The sequence below is a fragment of the Papio anubis genome, chromosome 7, assembly GCF_008728515.1.
Source record: "Papio anubis isolate 15944 chromosome 7, Panubis1.0, whole genome shotgun sequence".
In the NCBI taxonomy this organism is placed as follows: Eukaryota; Metazoa; Chordata; class Mammalia; order Primates; family Cercopithecidae; genus Papio; species Papio anubis.
Genome location: NC_044982.1, coordinates 144,467,021 through 144,483,468, shown reverse-complemented (window position 1 = coordinate 144,483,468; position 16,448 = coordinate 144,467,021). Strand labels below are relative to the sequence as shown.

Below are 16,448 nucleotides of genomic sequence, written 5' to 3'. Positions count from 1 at the left end.
GTTTGTGTAGAAGGAGATAGAAAGGAAAGCTGAGAGAAGTAAAAGGAGGAAGCTATCCTTAACATAAATGAGACCCATGCCAGGCAAAGTGGCTCATTAATGTAATCCCAGCACTTAGGGAGGCTGAGCCAGGAGCATCATTTGAGCCCAGGAGTTTGAGACCAGCCTGGGCAACATAGTGAGACCCTGCCTCTACAATAATAGTAGTGATTAAAAAAAAGGCCGGGTGTGGTAGTGGGCACCTGTAATCCCAGCTACTTGGGAGGCTGAGGCAGGAGAATCACTTGAACCCGGGGGCAGAGGTTGCAGTGAGCCAAGATCACACCACTGCACTCCAGCCTGGGCAACAGAGTGAGACTCCATCTCAAAGAAAAATAAAAATACAAATTGAGACTCTGTCTCAAAAAAAAAAAAAGTTATATATAGCCTATATAGTATCATCAACTTTAATATTCAAATTTAGCCTTGCAGATGGAACTGTTAATATTTAGTAGCTATTATTTTCAGTTACATTTACGTAAATGTGACTCATATTCAACATTGCTACTTTCCTTTTGTTTTGCGTACTGTTTATTTCCACTTCAGTAAAAGTATTAAAATAATGACTAACATTGAACACCGGCCATGTGCAAGGCATTGTACTAAGTACTTTGCATAGATCATCTCTTTTTAATCTTCACAAAAAAACCAAAACTATGAAATAGAATGTTATTCCTGTTTTACAAATACAGAAACTGAATTTAGTGGGGTTAGGTAATTTCCTTGGGGTCACACAACAAATACATTCTGAGGCTGGAATTTCAATTCTGGAGTTCCCACTCACCCACTATGCTATCCTGCTGTAAACAGAAGTTTCCTCTCGTTGCAGATGCATTGGTTACCATGGAAGTAGACTTCTATCAAAATAAGCCAAAGAGAATGCCGAACTTAAAAGTACAATAATAAACCCTTTGAGTGTAACTCATTGAGGAGCTTTATTGTGATTAATTTTCAGAGAAGAAATAAGTCAGGATACTAATTTGGTAGAATATTTTAGCTGCAAAATCCTTGTTTACCTGTATAAAAATAATTATCTTATAAAATCATTCTTTGCAGGACCCTGTGAAATTGATGGTGATTTTTTTTTTTTTTTTTTTAGACAGTCTTGCTCTGTTGCCCAGCCTCCACCTCCCAGGCTCAAGCCAGAGACATGCACTACCGCACTGGGCTAATTTTTATATTTTCTTTTTAGTAGAGATGGGGTTTCACCATATTGGTCAGTCTGGTCTTGAACTACTGGCCTCAAGTGATCCACCCACCTCTGCCTCCCACAGTGCTGGGATTACAAGCGTGAGCCACCTGCACCTGGCCTGATGGTGATTTAAAGTGCTCTTTCTTCATTACTTCTCGAGTAGCTCTCCAGTTTTATAAATGAAGCCACATGGATCTTCCAAGGCCTTATTTGAATTCCAGGGCCTTTTTTCTGTGTATTTCTTTCCAAGAAGCTTATTTACTTTTCCTTTCTTCTTTTCTTCTTTTTTCTTTTATTTCCTTTCTGCTTGCCTGTTTTTTTTTTTTTCCCCTGAGACAGAGTCTTGCTGTTGCCCAGGCTGAAGTACAGTGATCTCGGCTCACTGCAACCTTCGCCTCTCGGGTTCAAGCAACTCTCCTGTCTCAGCCTCCTGAGTAGCTGGGATTACAGGCATGCATCACCACACCTGGCTAGTTTTTGTATTTTTAGTACTTACGGGATTTCACCATGTTGGCCAGGCTGGTCTCGAACTCCTGACCTCAGGCGATCTGCCCACCTCGGCCTCCCAGAGTGCTGGGACTACAGGCGTGAGCCACCACACCCGGCCTCTTGCTTGCTTTCTTGTTGTCTTCTTCCCTCCCTCCGTCTTTCTCTTTTCTTTTCTTTTCTTTTCTTTTCTTTTCTTTCTTTCTTTCTTTTTTTTTTTTTTTTAAAAAAAAGACAGTTTCGCTCTTGTCGCCCAGGCTGGAGTGCAGTGGCACGATCTTGGCTCACTGCAACCTCTGCCTCTCTCCTGGGTTCAAACAGTTCTCCTGCCTCAGCTTCCCGAGTAGCTGGGACTACAGGCGCCCACCATCACACCCAGCTAATTTTTCTATTTTTAGTAGAGATGGGGTTTCACCATATTGGCAAGGCTGGTCTCGAACTCCTGACCTTGTGATCCACCCACCTCGGCTTCCCAAAGTGCTGGGATTACAGGCATGAGCCACTGTGCCCAGCCCATTTCTTTTTTTTTCTTTGGGGTCTTGCTCTGTCAGGCAGGCTGGAGTGTAGTGGGGATCATGGCTCACTGCAGCCCTGAACTCCCAGGCTCAAGTGAACCTCCTAACTCAGCCTCCCAAGTAGCTGGGACTACAGGCAGTGATCACCACACCTGGCTATTTTTGTTGTTACTTTTTGTGGAGACAGAGTCTTGTTGTGTTGCGTAGGCTGGTCTCAAACTAGCCTCAAGCCGTTTTCCTACCTCAGCCCTCAAAAGTGTCAGAGTTACAGATGTGAGCCACTGCACCTGACCAATAGACTTCTTTCCATTTTCTAAATTAATGTAGATTATTTTTAGCTTCTGAAATACTAGAAGACAGTTGAAAACCATGATTACTCTGGTCTTTCTATTTCTCCTTCAATTTAATTGTCTTATTTGAGTCTATAGACGAGATGAAATCTCGGGGTCTTACAGAAAGCATCTGAAATTTTTAAATGAACCATCATACAGGGTTGCTTGGCCTATTTTCTAATATTCAGCAGTTCTCATATCATCTGTTGTTTGTTAAGGGGGCGGTGGATACAGTCAACAGAAAGACTCTTTTTTTGGAAACAGGGTCTTGCTCTGTCACCCAGTGCCATCTCAGCTCACTGCACCCTCTGCCTCCCAGGTTCAAGTGATTCTTGTGCCTCAGCCTCCTGAGTAGCTGGGACTACAGGCATGCGCCCCCTTGCCCAGCTAATTTTTTGATTATTTGTAGAGACCGGGTCTCACTGTGTTGCCCAGGCTGGTCTTGAACTCCTGGCCTCAAGCAGTCCTCCTGCCTTGGCCTCCCAAAGTACTGGGATTACAGACGTGTGCCACAACTCCCAGCTCCAGAAAGACTTTATCAGACCATGAACTATACTTAATTTGCAAGTAGATCCCGACTTGAATAATTAATCTGCTCTTTACTAACTCAGTCGTCTTAGGTAAGTTACTTAAACTGAGCCTTAGTTTCTTCATCTGTAAAATAGTATAATGGAGATAATGATGTAGATAAATACTTAGTAGGGTATCTGATGCCTAAGAGGTACTCTGTGAACTTCTTTCCCTGCCTAGTTTTAAATTAGAAAAGAAAAAGGTCAAATTAGGAGTCTTTGAGTAAGCCCAAGTGAGCCATAGCCTGAGAAATAGGGTGTGAAAGCACTGAGACAAATCTTGCATTTTCCTCTCAAGGGCACACAGTTAGCATAGTGTAAGTTCCCAGCAGCACTGGAAAAATGACACAAGTATTTAATAGATTAGATTAAATCTGAGAAAAGTACATTTAATGGCATCTTTGTGTCAGCTGATGTTTTATTTTTTACCCCACCCCACCAGTTCTCTTTTCTCTAATATTCTGGGTAACCTTTTCCTGATTCCGTAAGGAAAATGTCTGCAGAGTGATAAATAAGAGTAAGGCTATGTAACTATGTAGCTATTTTGCATGCGTGAATACTGTATTTTCTTTTCTTTCCTTTTTTCTTTTTTTTTTTTTTTTTTTTTTTTGAGGCAAGGCCTCACTCTGTCACCCAGGTTGGAGAGCAGTGGTGCAGTCAGGTTCACTGCAGCCTTGCCTTCCCGGGCTCGAGCAATCCTCCCATTTAGCCCCCTAAATAGCTGGGAGGGGGCTATGTAGCTAATTCTAGGTTACATTCTCTCTGACCCATCTGAGCAAACTTACAAAGGCCAATAAGAACTTAAAGAGTATTATTCCTTGTCTCTCTTTGTCCTTCCCGTTTCAATTCTACTTTGACTCTCTTACTTTCATACACAGTCGACCCTTGAACAACATGGCTTTAACTGCATGGATTCACTTATAGGTAAATTTTGTTTTTCAGTACATACAGTCAGCCCTCTGTATCAGCAGGGTCCACATCTACAACCAAATGCAGATAGAAAATACGGTATTCAGCTAGGTACAGTAGCTTCTCCCTATAATTCCAGGACTTTGGGAGGCCGAGGTGGGAGGATTGCTTGAGCCCAAAAGTTTGAGACCAGCCCGGATAACATAGTGAGACCTGGTCTCTATAAAACAGCTTAAAAATTAGCCTGGCATAGTGCATGCACCTGCAGTCCCAGCTATTTAGGGGGCTAAATGGGAGGATTGGTGAGCCCAGGAGGGCAAGGCTATAGTGAACCTGATTGCACCACTGCTCTCCAACCTGGGTGACAGAGTGAGGCCTTGCCTCAAAAAAAAAAAAAAAAGAAAAAAAAAAAGAAAGAAAAGAAAATACGATATTCATGCATGCAAAACTCTCGTCTACAGATGGATATACAGTTTTATATCTGCAGGTTCCTAAGGGCCAACTGGTATCCACAGGCAGTCCTGAATCCAACCCTCTGAGGGATGACTATACTATAATCTTGTGCTCAAAACCCTCAAGAATCCAGAGTAATCTTAGGCACCTGCATCCTGACGTCAGCATGCCAAACTTGGGAGATCTTTATAGATATCTGTTACTTGTCTTGCATGTTGTCTGGTCAGGGAAGAAAAAAATATTAAGTAGAACTTCGAGTTCACACAGAAAGAGTGTGTCCTTTAGACTGAGCTCATTGCATTGTCGGGGTGATTCTTCACGTTATTCATCCCCAGTTACATCTGCTTTCGCTTTCTTTTTTATTTTAAAGAAGGCAGAACAGAGGTCAGGAGTACATTCACCCGTAACTCTGTAGTTTTGCTTTTTTTTTTCCCTAGGAAGCTAGGAAAGACTGACTTATAATTGCAATAATCACCTCTAGGAATAGAATTACAAAATTACATAATTTGTGATATTTTGGCTTTCTTACCCCAGAATGTCTCCCGACCCACAGGATACTATATCTGAAAACCTCACTAAGGGTGCCTTTTCCAGGCACTAATGGATTAGCGTATATTATTTTTCATATTTTTTTCTCTGTCGGGCATTGAGGAGTTATACATGACAGGAATAGATAACTTCAGAGCATTACTGCCTGGGAAGGGCAGGGTTTGGAGAGGTATCTCGGTTGGGGCTTTAGGAAGTGATGGAAAGGCGGGGCGCGGTGGCTCAAGCCTGTAATCCCAGCACTTTGGGAGGCTGAGACGGGCGGATCACGAGGTCAGGAGATCGAGACCATCCTGGCTAACCCAGTGAAACCCCGTCTCTACTAAAAAATACAAAAAACTAGCCGGGCGAGGTGGCAGGCGCCTGTAGTCCCAGCTACTCGGGAGGCTGAGGCAGGAGAATGGCGTAAACCCGGGAGGTGGAGCTTGCAGTAAGCTGAGATCCGGCCACTGCACTCCAGCCTGGGCGACAAAGCGAGACTCCGTCTCAACAACAACAACAAAAAAACAAGGAAGTGATGGAGAAGCATAAGGCTACCTGGGCAGATGTGGGGTATTATGGAAAGGAAAGGTGTGCAAAAATGTGGAGGTGAGAGGGTACAAAAAATAATCTCCATTTTCTTTCTGTAGCTGTAAATAGGAAAGAGTGACAAAAGAACAGTAGCGTGGACATGTGTATGTATGATAAAGCTTAAGACTCAAACAATTAGCAAATTAATAAAATACATGGTTCCTTTAACGCTTATATCTAATGAATGATATCTTTATGTCTTGATTATATCTTTTGTGTGGAAACCTGCCTGAACCACAGTCTGTGGCAAGCAAGATAGAAACCTAAATTTGGAACTTAAAATTCTTTTTTTCATGAGCACTAATAGCTTTAATCAAGGCTCAAAATCTTTTTTTTTTTTTTATTTTTTTTTTGAGACAGAGCCTCACTCTGTTGCCCAGGCTGGAGTGCAGTGGCGCAGTGGCGCGATCTCGGCTCACTGCAACCTCCGCCTCCCAGGTTCAAGCAATTCTCCTGCCTCAGCCTCCCAAGTAGCTGGGATTACAGGTGCTTAGCACCACCTTCGGCTAATTTTTGTATTTTTAGTAGAGAGGGGGATTTACCATGTTGATCAAGCTGGCCTCTATCTCCTAACCTCGTGATCCACCCACCTCAGCCTCCCAAAGTGCTGGGATTACAGGCGTGAGCCACCATGCCTGACCCTCAAAATCTTAAACCATAAAGCAGTTATGACAGTAGAATTATAAACAGGGCCGGGCACAGTGGCTCAGGCTGGGCGCAGTGACTCATGCCTGTAATCTTGGCAATTTGAGAGGCTGAGGTGGATGGATCACCTGAGGTCTGGAGTTCGAGATCAGCCTGGCCAACATGGTGAAACCCCATCTCTACTAAAAATACAAAAATTAGCAGGGCGTGGTGGTGCATGCCTGTAATCCCAGCTCCTTGGGAGGCTGAGGCAGGAGAGTTGCTTGAACCCAGGATGTGGAAGTTGCAGTGTGTCAAGGTTGCACCACTGAACTCCAGCCTGGGCAATAGAGCGAGACTCCATCTCAAAAAAATAATAAAATGATAGTAGTGGTTCACCTAAAAACGACTGAAAAGATTATTATTATTATTATTTTATTTTTATTTTATTTATTTTTTTGAGATAGGGTCTTGCTCTGTCACCCAGGCTGGAGTGCAGTGCCATGATCTTGACTTACTTCAGCCTCAACCTCCTGGACTCAAGCAATCCGCCCACCTCAGCCTCCCCAGTAGCTGGACTACAGGTGCGCGCCACTATGCCCAGCTAATTTTTGTATTTTTGGTAGAGACGGGGTTTTGCCATGTTGCCCAGGCTGAACTACAACTCCTGAGATCAAGCCATCCACTCACCTCAGCCTCCCAAAGTGCTAGGATTCCAGTCATGAGCTACCACGCCCAGCCAAAAGTGACTGAAAAGATTTGTATGTGATCATATCATACACTTGGAATAGCAGTTTTTGGTTTGTGGCTCTAGTGATTCTTTGCAGGCTTTGTGCTACTGTTACATGCAGCTTTGTTTCTAAGAGCCACATAAATACTTTGAGAGTACACCCTGTTTTTCTACTTATTTGTTCATTCAGCTATTTTCGGAGTATCTACTGTCAGATCCTATTAGGTGTTAGAGATACAAAGATAAAATCTCTGCCTTCCAAGAATTCAGTCCAGTACATTCTTGGGGGAATTAGGTTTTCTGCTTATCATAGGGTATATCCATGGCAAGGTTTCTCACCTCAAATTGACATTTTGGGTCAGATTATTCTTTGCTGGAGGGCTTTCCTGAAGAGTATTGTAGGATGTTAAACGGCTTCCCTGCCTCTACCTACTAGGTGCCAGTAACCAGCCCCATCATCTGGCCCAAGCTGTGACAATCAAGCATCTCCAGACATTGCCAGATTCCTGGGGGCAAATCTGTAATAAGAACCAGAGTTTATCTGTGTCATTGACAGTGAGCTTTGGTAAATGAGTTTTGAGAAAATTCATACAAAGCTAGCAAATGTAACAAAGAAAGAACCTAGATCCGTTGCACAATGCTTGTTATTACTCCACATGACTTCTCAAAGAGGAATTAGATAACAGCCGTGCTGAATAACACCTATAAAATGTTTTATTTTTTAGCTTGGATGTCTATGAGATCTCTTTCTGAGTTACTATGTGTAGGAGAATAATTGTTTGGTTTCTTAGGGACTCCACTAAAACAACAAACAATATAAGCCATTGGAGAGGAAGAGTCTACTGCATAATAAAAATCTTAGTCTTTTCTGAGCTGTTTGTACCAGCATTTCCCTTTTCTTGTTAAGAGCGAAAGTATTTTCTCCAGTGAGTACCCGGGACAACTGGCATATTTAGAAATGTCTCCTGTGTTCTTCAGGCATGTAACTTAAAATTTTGTTACTTTACTAAATTGGACTTTTCTTCACTTACTGCTTTTCCATGTTCAGACAACACGTGAAGAACATTGAACAACCAAAAATTCATTTTAATGTAATAGTCTTTTAACGCTTGTCTTCCAGTAATGCCTTGGTTCTCAAAGTAAAGGATCCACTTTCCTGTTGGAAAGAGTACTTCCCTAGAAGTCCTAAAACCTGTATTTTAGGTTAACCCTTAGCACTCTTATTAAACATTCATTTAGCCTCTCTCGGTCTTGATTTCTTTACTTGTGGTAGACTAATAGATATAGAAAGAGGTTCTTTTATCCTGTTTTCCTGATAAGTTCCTAAATTCCATAAATCTACACTTTTTGCTCACACAAACTTTTATATGTCCTTATTCTTATACAATATCCACATTTCCATTTCTGTGCCTAATAGAGTTTTGATTCATCATGGATAATCTGTCATCAGAAGAAATTCAACTGAGAGCTCACCAGATTACTGATGAGGTAAATGTTTTACCTAAAATAAGTAAATAATTCTATTTCAGTTTTCATATTGGAGGGGTGAGAGGGCCTTCTTAGGGACCATTTTGGCCTCTTCCTAGTCCATTAATATCAAAGAACACATTTGCCCCTTAGTGCCTTTGCTGGTTTTTATTTTCTTAAAGTGAAAACAATTTGTATGATTTTTATTTTTTAGGTACTTATTACTTAAGTGCAACAAAGATACTCTATTATGTATTTGAGAAATGCTAGACTTCTATTTAACAATTTCCTAATATCTGTAATTTACTTAGATTTCTACCTACATTAAATTTTTATGACTATAAAATTTTTATTCCCATGAACTTCACCATCCAAATATTCTCTCTTTTTTAAAAAAACTTTTCCTTTCAACATCACACTGGAAGTCCTTACACATTTTCTCTTAAGGAGCACTTGAAAATAACCGAAAATGTAGTGATCAACTTACTTTTTTTTTTTTTTTTGAGACAGAGTCTTACTCTGTTGCCCAGGCTGCAGTGCAGTGATGTGATCTCAGCTCACTGCAACCTCTGCCTCCTGTGTTCATCAAGCGATTCTCCTGCCTCAGCTTCCTGGGTAGCTGGGATTACAGGCATGTGCCACCACGCCCAGCTAATTTTTGTAGTTTTAGTAGAGACGGGGTTTCACCACGTTGGGCATACTGGTCTCGAACTCCTGACCTCGTGATCCACCCACCTCAGCCTCCCAAAGTGCTGGGATTATAGGCATGAGCCATCACACCCGGCCATTGTTTTGTTTTAAAGGAAGGGATAGGCTGGCAATTCTTTTTGTTTTTTCCTTTAATGGAGACAGTCTCTCCGTTGGGCTATGTTGCCTGGGCTGGTCTTGGACTCTGGTACTCAAGAAATCCTCCTGCCTCGGCCTCCAAAGTGCTGGGATTATAGGCATGAGCCACTGTGCCCAGCCTGAGCTGGCCATTTTTAAAGATAGAATAGCATCATGAATGTGGCCTGTGATCAGATGGTTGTTTTGTTTTGTTTTGTTTTTTACATATTTTGGAATGCTAAAACTCTGTGTTTTTTCCTAGTCTCTGGAAAGTACGAGGAGAATCCTGGGTTTAGCCATTGAGGTAAGAAAATGTTAGTCATCAACTTAAGTATAAAAATTTATAGGAGATATCCTAATACTTCTGGCTGGAATTAGTGTTAAAGGGTAATGTATCAATATGCTTTATTATTTGAAATTAACAGTTGCTGAAATTGTCAAATTATGCACTAATTGGCCTTTTTTGTTTTTCCCTTTGACAGTATTGGAATATGACAGGGAAGATGAATTCACTATGAGTTTGTGACTTAATTATTTTGGGGGGCTACTATGTTAAAGTGTGTTAGTTTAAGAATACTAGTTCTGTCTGTAGCTCTAATCCTCTGAGAGCTTGGGTTTCTAAATTATTCTGTCTTGCTATTTGACAGCTCTTGTAGGTTTTGTTTCTGTTGTTTTTGGTTTGTTTTGTTTTACTATCAGCCTTTTTCCCACTTCTTTTAGTCTCAGGATGCAGGAATCAAGACCATCACTATGCTGGATGAACAAGGGGGTGAGTTAAATTATTAGCAGAAATTCTTAATTTGACCATGATGCCAAAAAGCCCTATCAGATTAGCCACATACAAATTTCAGCCTTTGGGAGGGCCTTCCCTTTGTAAAGTAAGAATAATATGTTTACTTCTTGTTTTCTGGTTTGAATAATGTCATGTTCACTGTCTATTTGGGATGGCAGGCAACAATGCCCAACTGTGTATATACCGAGTATGTGTTAGACCAGCATGGCTAACACATTAGACATTATGATAGTAATGTAGCTGGGATTACAGGTACCCACCACCACACCCAGCTAATTTTTTGTATTTTCAGTAGAGACAGGTTTCACCGTGTTGGCCAGGTTGATCTCAAAGTCTTGACCTCAAGTGATCCGTCCACCTTGGCCTCCCGAAGTGCTGGGATTATAAGCATGAGCCACCATGTCTGGGCAGACATTGTGATATTCTTACATCATCCTCAAATCAAGTTAAGTCCTAAAACAGATCTAGATTCAGGTGTGCTTGGAAGCACTTGAGTTGGCCCTGAGTAATCAGGTCTAGTTTTTATTACTCCTATAACAGCCCTCAGGTTTTGAACCTATCATAGAAATGATCGGGATTTGACCTGGTCAAAGTACCCTTAACTTGGTTGTAAGGATGATCTCTAAATAACCATCCCTTGGTCCTACTATACAAAATTCTTTTATTTTTTATTTTTATTTTTATTTTTTTGAGGGGAATCCCACTCTGTCATCTAGGCTGGAGTTCAGTGGTGCAATTGCAGCTCACTGCAACCTCCAGCTGCCAGGTTCAAGTGATTCTCCTGCCTCAGCCTCCCAGGTAGCTGGGATTACAGGCACCCATCATCACACCCAGCTAATTTTTGTATTTTTAGTAGAGATGGGGTTTCATCATGTTGGCCAGGCTGGTCTTGAACTCCTGACCTCAGGTGATCCGCCCACCTCGGCCTCCCAAAGTGCTGGGATCACAGGCATGAGCCACCATACCCAGCCATATACAAACTTCTTAGAACAAATTTTTCCACAGCAAGAGGCTAGGTGCCTCAGGATCAGTACGTGAAAGATTGTTATCATGTTGAATAGCTTCTAATACCTTTTGACACTGACATATTCACTGTGGGGAGTTATTGGTAGATTCAAGGTTGAAGTTTACTGCTCCATAATAGTTGCATTTTCTGGTTGACACTGTGAATGGAACGCAAAATGTAACTTTACAACTTATTCTTAGAACAACTAAACCGCATAGAAGAAGGCTTGGACCAAATAAATAAAGATATGAGAGAGACAGAGAAGACCTTAACAGAACTCAACAAATGCTGTGGCCTTTGTGTCTGCCCATGTAATAGGTGAGTTGATAAATTAAGACGGTTTCAAAATAAATAAATGACAGTACCCCACCTTCTCCCACCAGCTAAGGTCAGAAGTATGACTGGGTTTAATGAGGAACTCTATTAGATAAATCTAAGTTGTCTCTCCTTCAGGCAGATTAAGCTTTTTGTGTCAATACTGCTTGTTCACTGAAAACTATGACTTATAGTTGACCAATCCTGGGATCAAGTTCCAATTTCAATTTGTAGTGATACATGAAAAGGTTAAGAAGTATAGAGAAATGTATATCTGGATGATGGTGAGCAGGATGGAGTTATTTTCTTTTCCTTTCAAAAGGCAGAGTATTAACAAAATATTTATTTTGTGGTAGGCACATGAGGGATGGCCAAAAGAGTAGAAAAGTTGGGAAAGAATGGCAAAACTTAAAAAATACATAAATCTGATGTTAGATTATATGATAGTGACCAAGGCTAGGTATACAGAACTGATAAAGGTTGGGTTGGAGAGCATCTTATAGAAGAGTTAGGATGTGGGTCGGGCTTTGAGTGATTAGAAGGATTTGGATGAACAGGGAGGAACAGTGAGGGCATTTCCTATGAAAGGTTCAAAATAAAGTTTAACAAGGAGCTTGACTTAACTGAGCTGTGTGCTCATGTAGATGAGAAGTGGAAAGTAAGATATAAGTAGGTAGTAGAGGAACTTGAATGCCAAACTAAAGAGTTGATAGATTGGAGTGGAGTGTAAAAAGAAATGACAGTATCTGGAGATTGAATGACTGTACTCACTGCTGAAAGGTTTTTTTGTTTTTTGTTTTTTTCCTGAGACAGGGTCTCTGTTACTCAGGCTGGAATGCAGCGGTGTGATCACGGCTTACTTAAGCCTCTCTTTCCTGGGCACAAGAGATCCTCCCACCTTGGCCTCCCAAAGTGCTGGGATTACAGGCATGAGCCACTGCACCGAGCCAAAATATTCCTTTTTTTTTTTTTTTTTTTGTTTGGGACAGAGACTCACTCTGTCACCAGGCTGGAATGCAGTGGCACAATCTTGGCTCACTGCAACCTCTGTCTCCCCGGTTAAAGTGATTCTCCTGCCTCAGCCTCTCAAGTAGCTGGGACTACAGGCGCCCACCACCACACTCAGCTAATTTTTGTATTTTTAGTAGAGACAGGGTTTCACCATGTTGGCCAGATGGTCTTGATCTCTTGACCTCGTGATCCGCCCGCCTCAGCCTCCCCAGTTGCTGGGATTACAGGTGTGAGCCACCGCACCTGGCCTCAAAGTATTCATTTTTAAAGAGCTTCTTAGACATTAGTATTTCATCCAGTTCTCAGCTGGTCTTGTAAACCAACAGTGGTTATATTTTTATATTTTCAGATAAGTGTTTTATGTAACAGCATTTTTGTGCCATTTCTACTGGAGAAAGTAGAGATTAATTGCTTGTCAGTCAACTTTAGTGTTTGTTTTGGCCATGAGGAGTTAAGATTTGACAGTGTTCTTCCTAGTCTTATCCATTGACTTCCTATTCTAACAAGTCTATTGACCTGTTTACACCTTGGTTGACTAACGGAAAGTTTTTTTTTTTTTTGAGACGGAGTCTTGCTCTGTCACCCAGGCTGGAGTACAGTGGTATGATCTCGGCTCACTACAACTTCCACCTTACAGGTTCAAGTGATTCTCCTGCCTCAGCCTCCCAAGTAGCTGGGATTACAAATATGTGCCACCACACCCGGCTAATTTTTATATTTTTAGTAGAGACAGGCTTTCACCATGTCGGCCAGGCTGGTCTCAAACTCCTAACCTCAGGTGATCTGCCCATCTCTGCCTCCCAAAGTGCTGGGATTACAGGCGTGAGCCACTGCTCCCAGCTGAAAGTTCATATTTTAATAACTATAACTTGTCAATCAGAGCAGATTACTTTAAGCAAACAAGTTAAAATGTACAGATTGTTTGATACAAAGTCTTAGCTATGTTTTACAAAAATAATTGTACCTTTCTTTTGTGTTCCATCTACCTTCTTGGAAGAGTACAGAAGAGAGGAAGTAGATGAATTTTCTTGAGATCAGATGTTAGGAGAACAAGGAAAAAGAAGTCTTCTCTAAAATCTTAGAGCAAGATCAACTCTAAGTCACGTGTTGATAAACAGGAAGAGCATTGAATTAGACCTAAGATGGTCTAATATCATAGAAAGTGGGAAATGAAGCTACAGAGTATTAATTTTATGTCTCTTTGTGTATCCCAGCCAAGCATAGGCAAGCTTTTCTTGAAGACTGGTAGGAAACAAGGTAGAGTATGGTCCTGAATCAGTGTTCTTCAGCCTCTAACCTCAGTAGAACCCTTTCTCAGTGGATCAAGAGAAGGCACTACTTTTTTAGAGATGGCATCTGCCTCTGTCTCCTGGGCTTGAGTGCAGTGGCACCACCATAGCTCAGTGTAGCCTCAAACATCTGGGCTCAAGTGATCCACCCACCTCAGCCTACCAAGTAGCTAGGATTACAGGTGTGTGCCACCATGCCCAGCTAATTGTTTAAAAATTTTGTAGATACGGGGGTCTTGCTATGTTGCCCAGGCTTGTATCAAACTCCTGGCCTCAAGAAATCCTCAACCTCCCAAAGCACTGGGATTACAGGCTTGAGCCACTGAACCCAACTGGCACTTCTTTGTTTTCTTTTTTCTGGTACTTCTTGAGAGATGGAATCAAGGGACTGCTGTAACAAAACAGTTCCCTGAAGAGAAGAAAGTATTATCTCAGTTAAAGATGTCTGATTATAATTACCTTTCTTCCACCTATTTCTTTCTTATACCATTGAGACCTTGGCCAGTCTGATATCTCTTATCCTCAGCTCTTCCTATCATTCTTGCCTGTGTCTTGATCTTTCTAATCTGCTAGTCTGTGTTTCCGTTAGGCTCATTATATGAATAACCATAATATGAGCTTCTTAAAGGTAGACGTGAGATCTTGGTCTTTTGTATAAGGCCTAGTCTTAATACTGGCAGGAGTAGTCACAACCCAGGTCAGGTCCAGAGTTCCTTATTTGCCATTTGGAAATACTTTTTCTTTCTTTTTTTTTTTTTTTTCCGAGACAGAGTCTCACTCTGTTACCTAGGCTGGAGTGCAGTGGCACAGTCATGACTCACTGAAGCCTCAACCCATCCTCCAGCATCAGCCTCCCAAGTAGCTGGGATTACAGGCACATGTCACCATGCCCAGCTAATTTTGTATTTTTTGTAGAGACAAGGTTTCACCATGTTGGCCAGGCTGGTCTCAGACCCTTGGGCTCAGGCAATCCACCCACCTTGGCCTCCAGAAGTGCTGGGATTGCAGGCATAAGCCATTAAGCCCTGCCGGCCATGCAGAAATCTAAAAAACTCTGAAAGCTTAAGTTTTGTTTCATTTTTGCTGTAATGGTGCCACAACTCATTAGGGTATAAAATGTAGCCTGAACTGAAGCTATGTTTAGCCTTTATTACTTGCTGTAAATATTAATTGGTTTCACTACAGAAATACTGTTTTTGAGTCAGGGTCTCACTCTGTCACCCAGGTTGGAGTACAGTGGTATGATCTTGGCTCACTGCAGCCTCGACCTCCCAGGTTCAAGTGATCCCCCTACCTCAGCCTCGTAAGTAGCTGGGACTACAGGTGTGTGTCACCATGCCTGGCATGTTTTTAAAACCTTTGTTTCTTCTTCTTTCTTTTTTTTTTTTTTTGAGACGGAGTCTCACTCTGTTGCCCAGGTTGGAGTACAGTGATACAGTCTCAGTTCACTGCAACCTCTGCCTCCTGGGTTCAACCGATTCTCCTGCCTCAGCCTCCCAAATAGCTGGGATTACTGGTGCCCGCCACCACGCCCAGCTAATTTTTGTATTATTAGTAGAGATGGGGTTTCACCATGTTGGCCAGGCTGGTCTTGAACTCCTGACCTCAGGTGATCCACCTGCCTCAGCCTCCCAAAGTGCTGGGATTACAGGCATGAGCCACCACGCCCAACCCTGTGTTTCTTTTTCCTTTTCTTTCTTTCGTTCTTTTTTTTTTTTTGAGATAGAATTTTACGTTGTCGCCCAGAGCAGAGTGCAGCCGTGTGGTCTTGACTCACTGAAACCTTCACTTCCTGGGTTCAATCAATTCTCATGCCTCAGCCACCCAAGTAGCTAAGATTAGAGGCATGTGCCAACACCTTGCTAACTATTGTATTTTTAGTAGAGACGGGTTTTGCCATGTTGGCCAGGATGGTCTTGAACTCCTGACCTCAAGTGATCCACCCACCTCGGCCTCCCAATATGCTGGGGTTATAGGCATGAGCTACCGCACCTGGACTTTAAAAAGTTTTTGTAGAGATGAGGTCTCACTATGTTGCTCAGGCTGGTCTCAAACTCCTAAGCTCAAGCAATCCTCCCACATTGGCCTCCCAAAGTGCTGGTATTACAGACGTGAGCCACCACGCCCAATGTCACTACAGAAATATTAAGGTATTTAATTATGTGGTACTGCCCAAAACATCTTGCCCCCAGTGGATTGGGATAACAGTTGTGGGCCTGTGTGTTAATTTAAGGTACTCTTCTGAGCATGTTAATTTAATCCTTAAATAGTAGCCTTAATATGAGATAGATGTTCTTTATTATTATCATTTTACACCCAGGCTACACTATGTAGTTAAATTGAGACCAACCTGGCAGAGGGTCAAAACCAGGCAGAGCCCTTACCTTTTTTTTTTTTTTTTTTTTGAGACGGAGTCTCGCTCGGTCACCAGGCTGGAGTGCAGTGGCGTAATCTCAGCTCACCGCAACCTCTGCCTCCCAGGTTCAACCGATTCTCCTGCCTCAGCCTCCCGAGTAGCTGGGATTACAGGCGTGCACCACCACGCCCGGCTAATTTTTGTATTTTTTGTATAGACAGAGTTTTGCTTTGTTGCCTAGGCTGGCACATCTTTTTTAAATAAGACATTGAAATAGCTTTACTTTAAAAAATTCTGTATTAGAAGGATATTTTAACTGTAGCAAATTCTTTCTAAAGGATTAGTAGAATTTAGTAACAGATTACCAGGGTTAAACTTTAAGATGATGAATAAATGTCATTCTATGGTTTGTAAAATTTGA

The 16,448-nt window shown here is 41.9% G+C and overlaps 1 protein-coding gene across 7 annotated transcripts in view; it reads left to right on the top strand.

The window, feature by feature from the left end:
* The window catches only part of SNAP23 (synaptosome associated protein 23), a 41,824-nt gene that overhangs the window by 12,439 nt on the left and 12,937 nt on the right, over positions 1-16,448 (top strand). For 4 of the 7 annotated variants that reach the window (XM_009209997.4, XM_003900831.4, XM_009209996.3 and 1 more), the window contains exons 2-5: positions 8,383-8,453; positions 9,520-9,561; positions 9,978-10,026; positions 11,257-11,374. In XM_009209997.4, coding sequence (XP_009208261.1) covers positions 8,397-8,453; positions 9,520-9,561; positions 9,978-10,026; positions 11,257-11,374 — 266 coding nt within the window. In that variant the 5' untranslated portion in view covers positions 8,383-8,396. Of the gene's footprint in view, positions 1-6,800; positions 6,820-8,380; positions 8,454-9,519; positions 9,562-9,739; positions 10,027-11,256; positions 11,375-16,448 lie in introns of those variants that run through there. The other 3 variants (XM_021940492.2, XM_021940494.2, XM_021940493.2) reach the window with 3 other exon arrangements.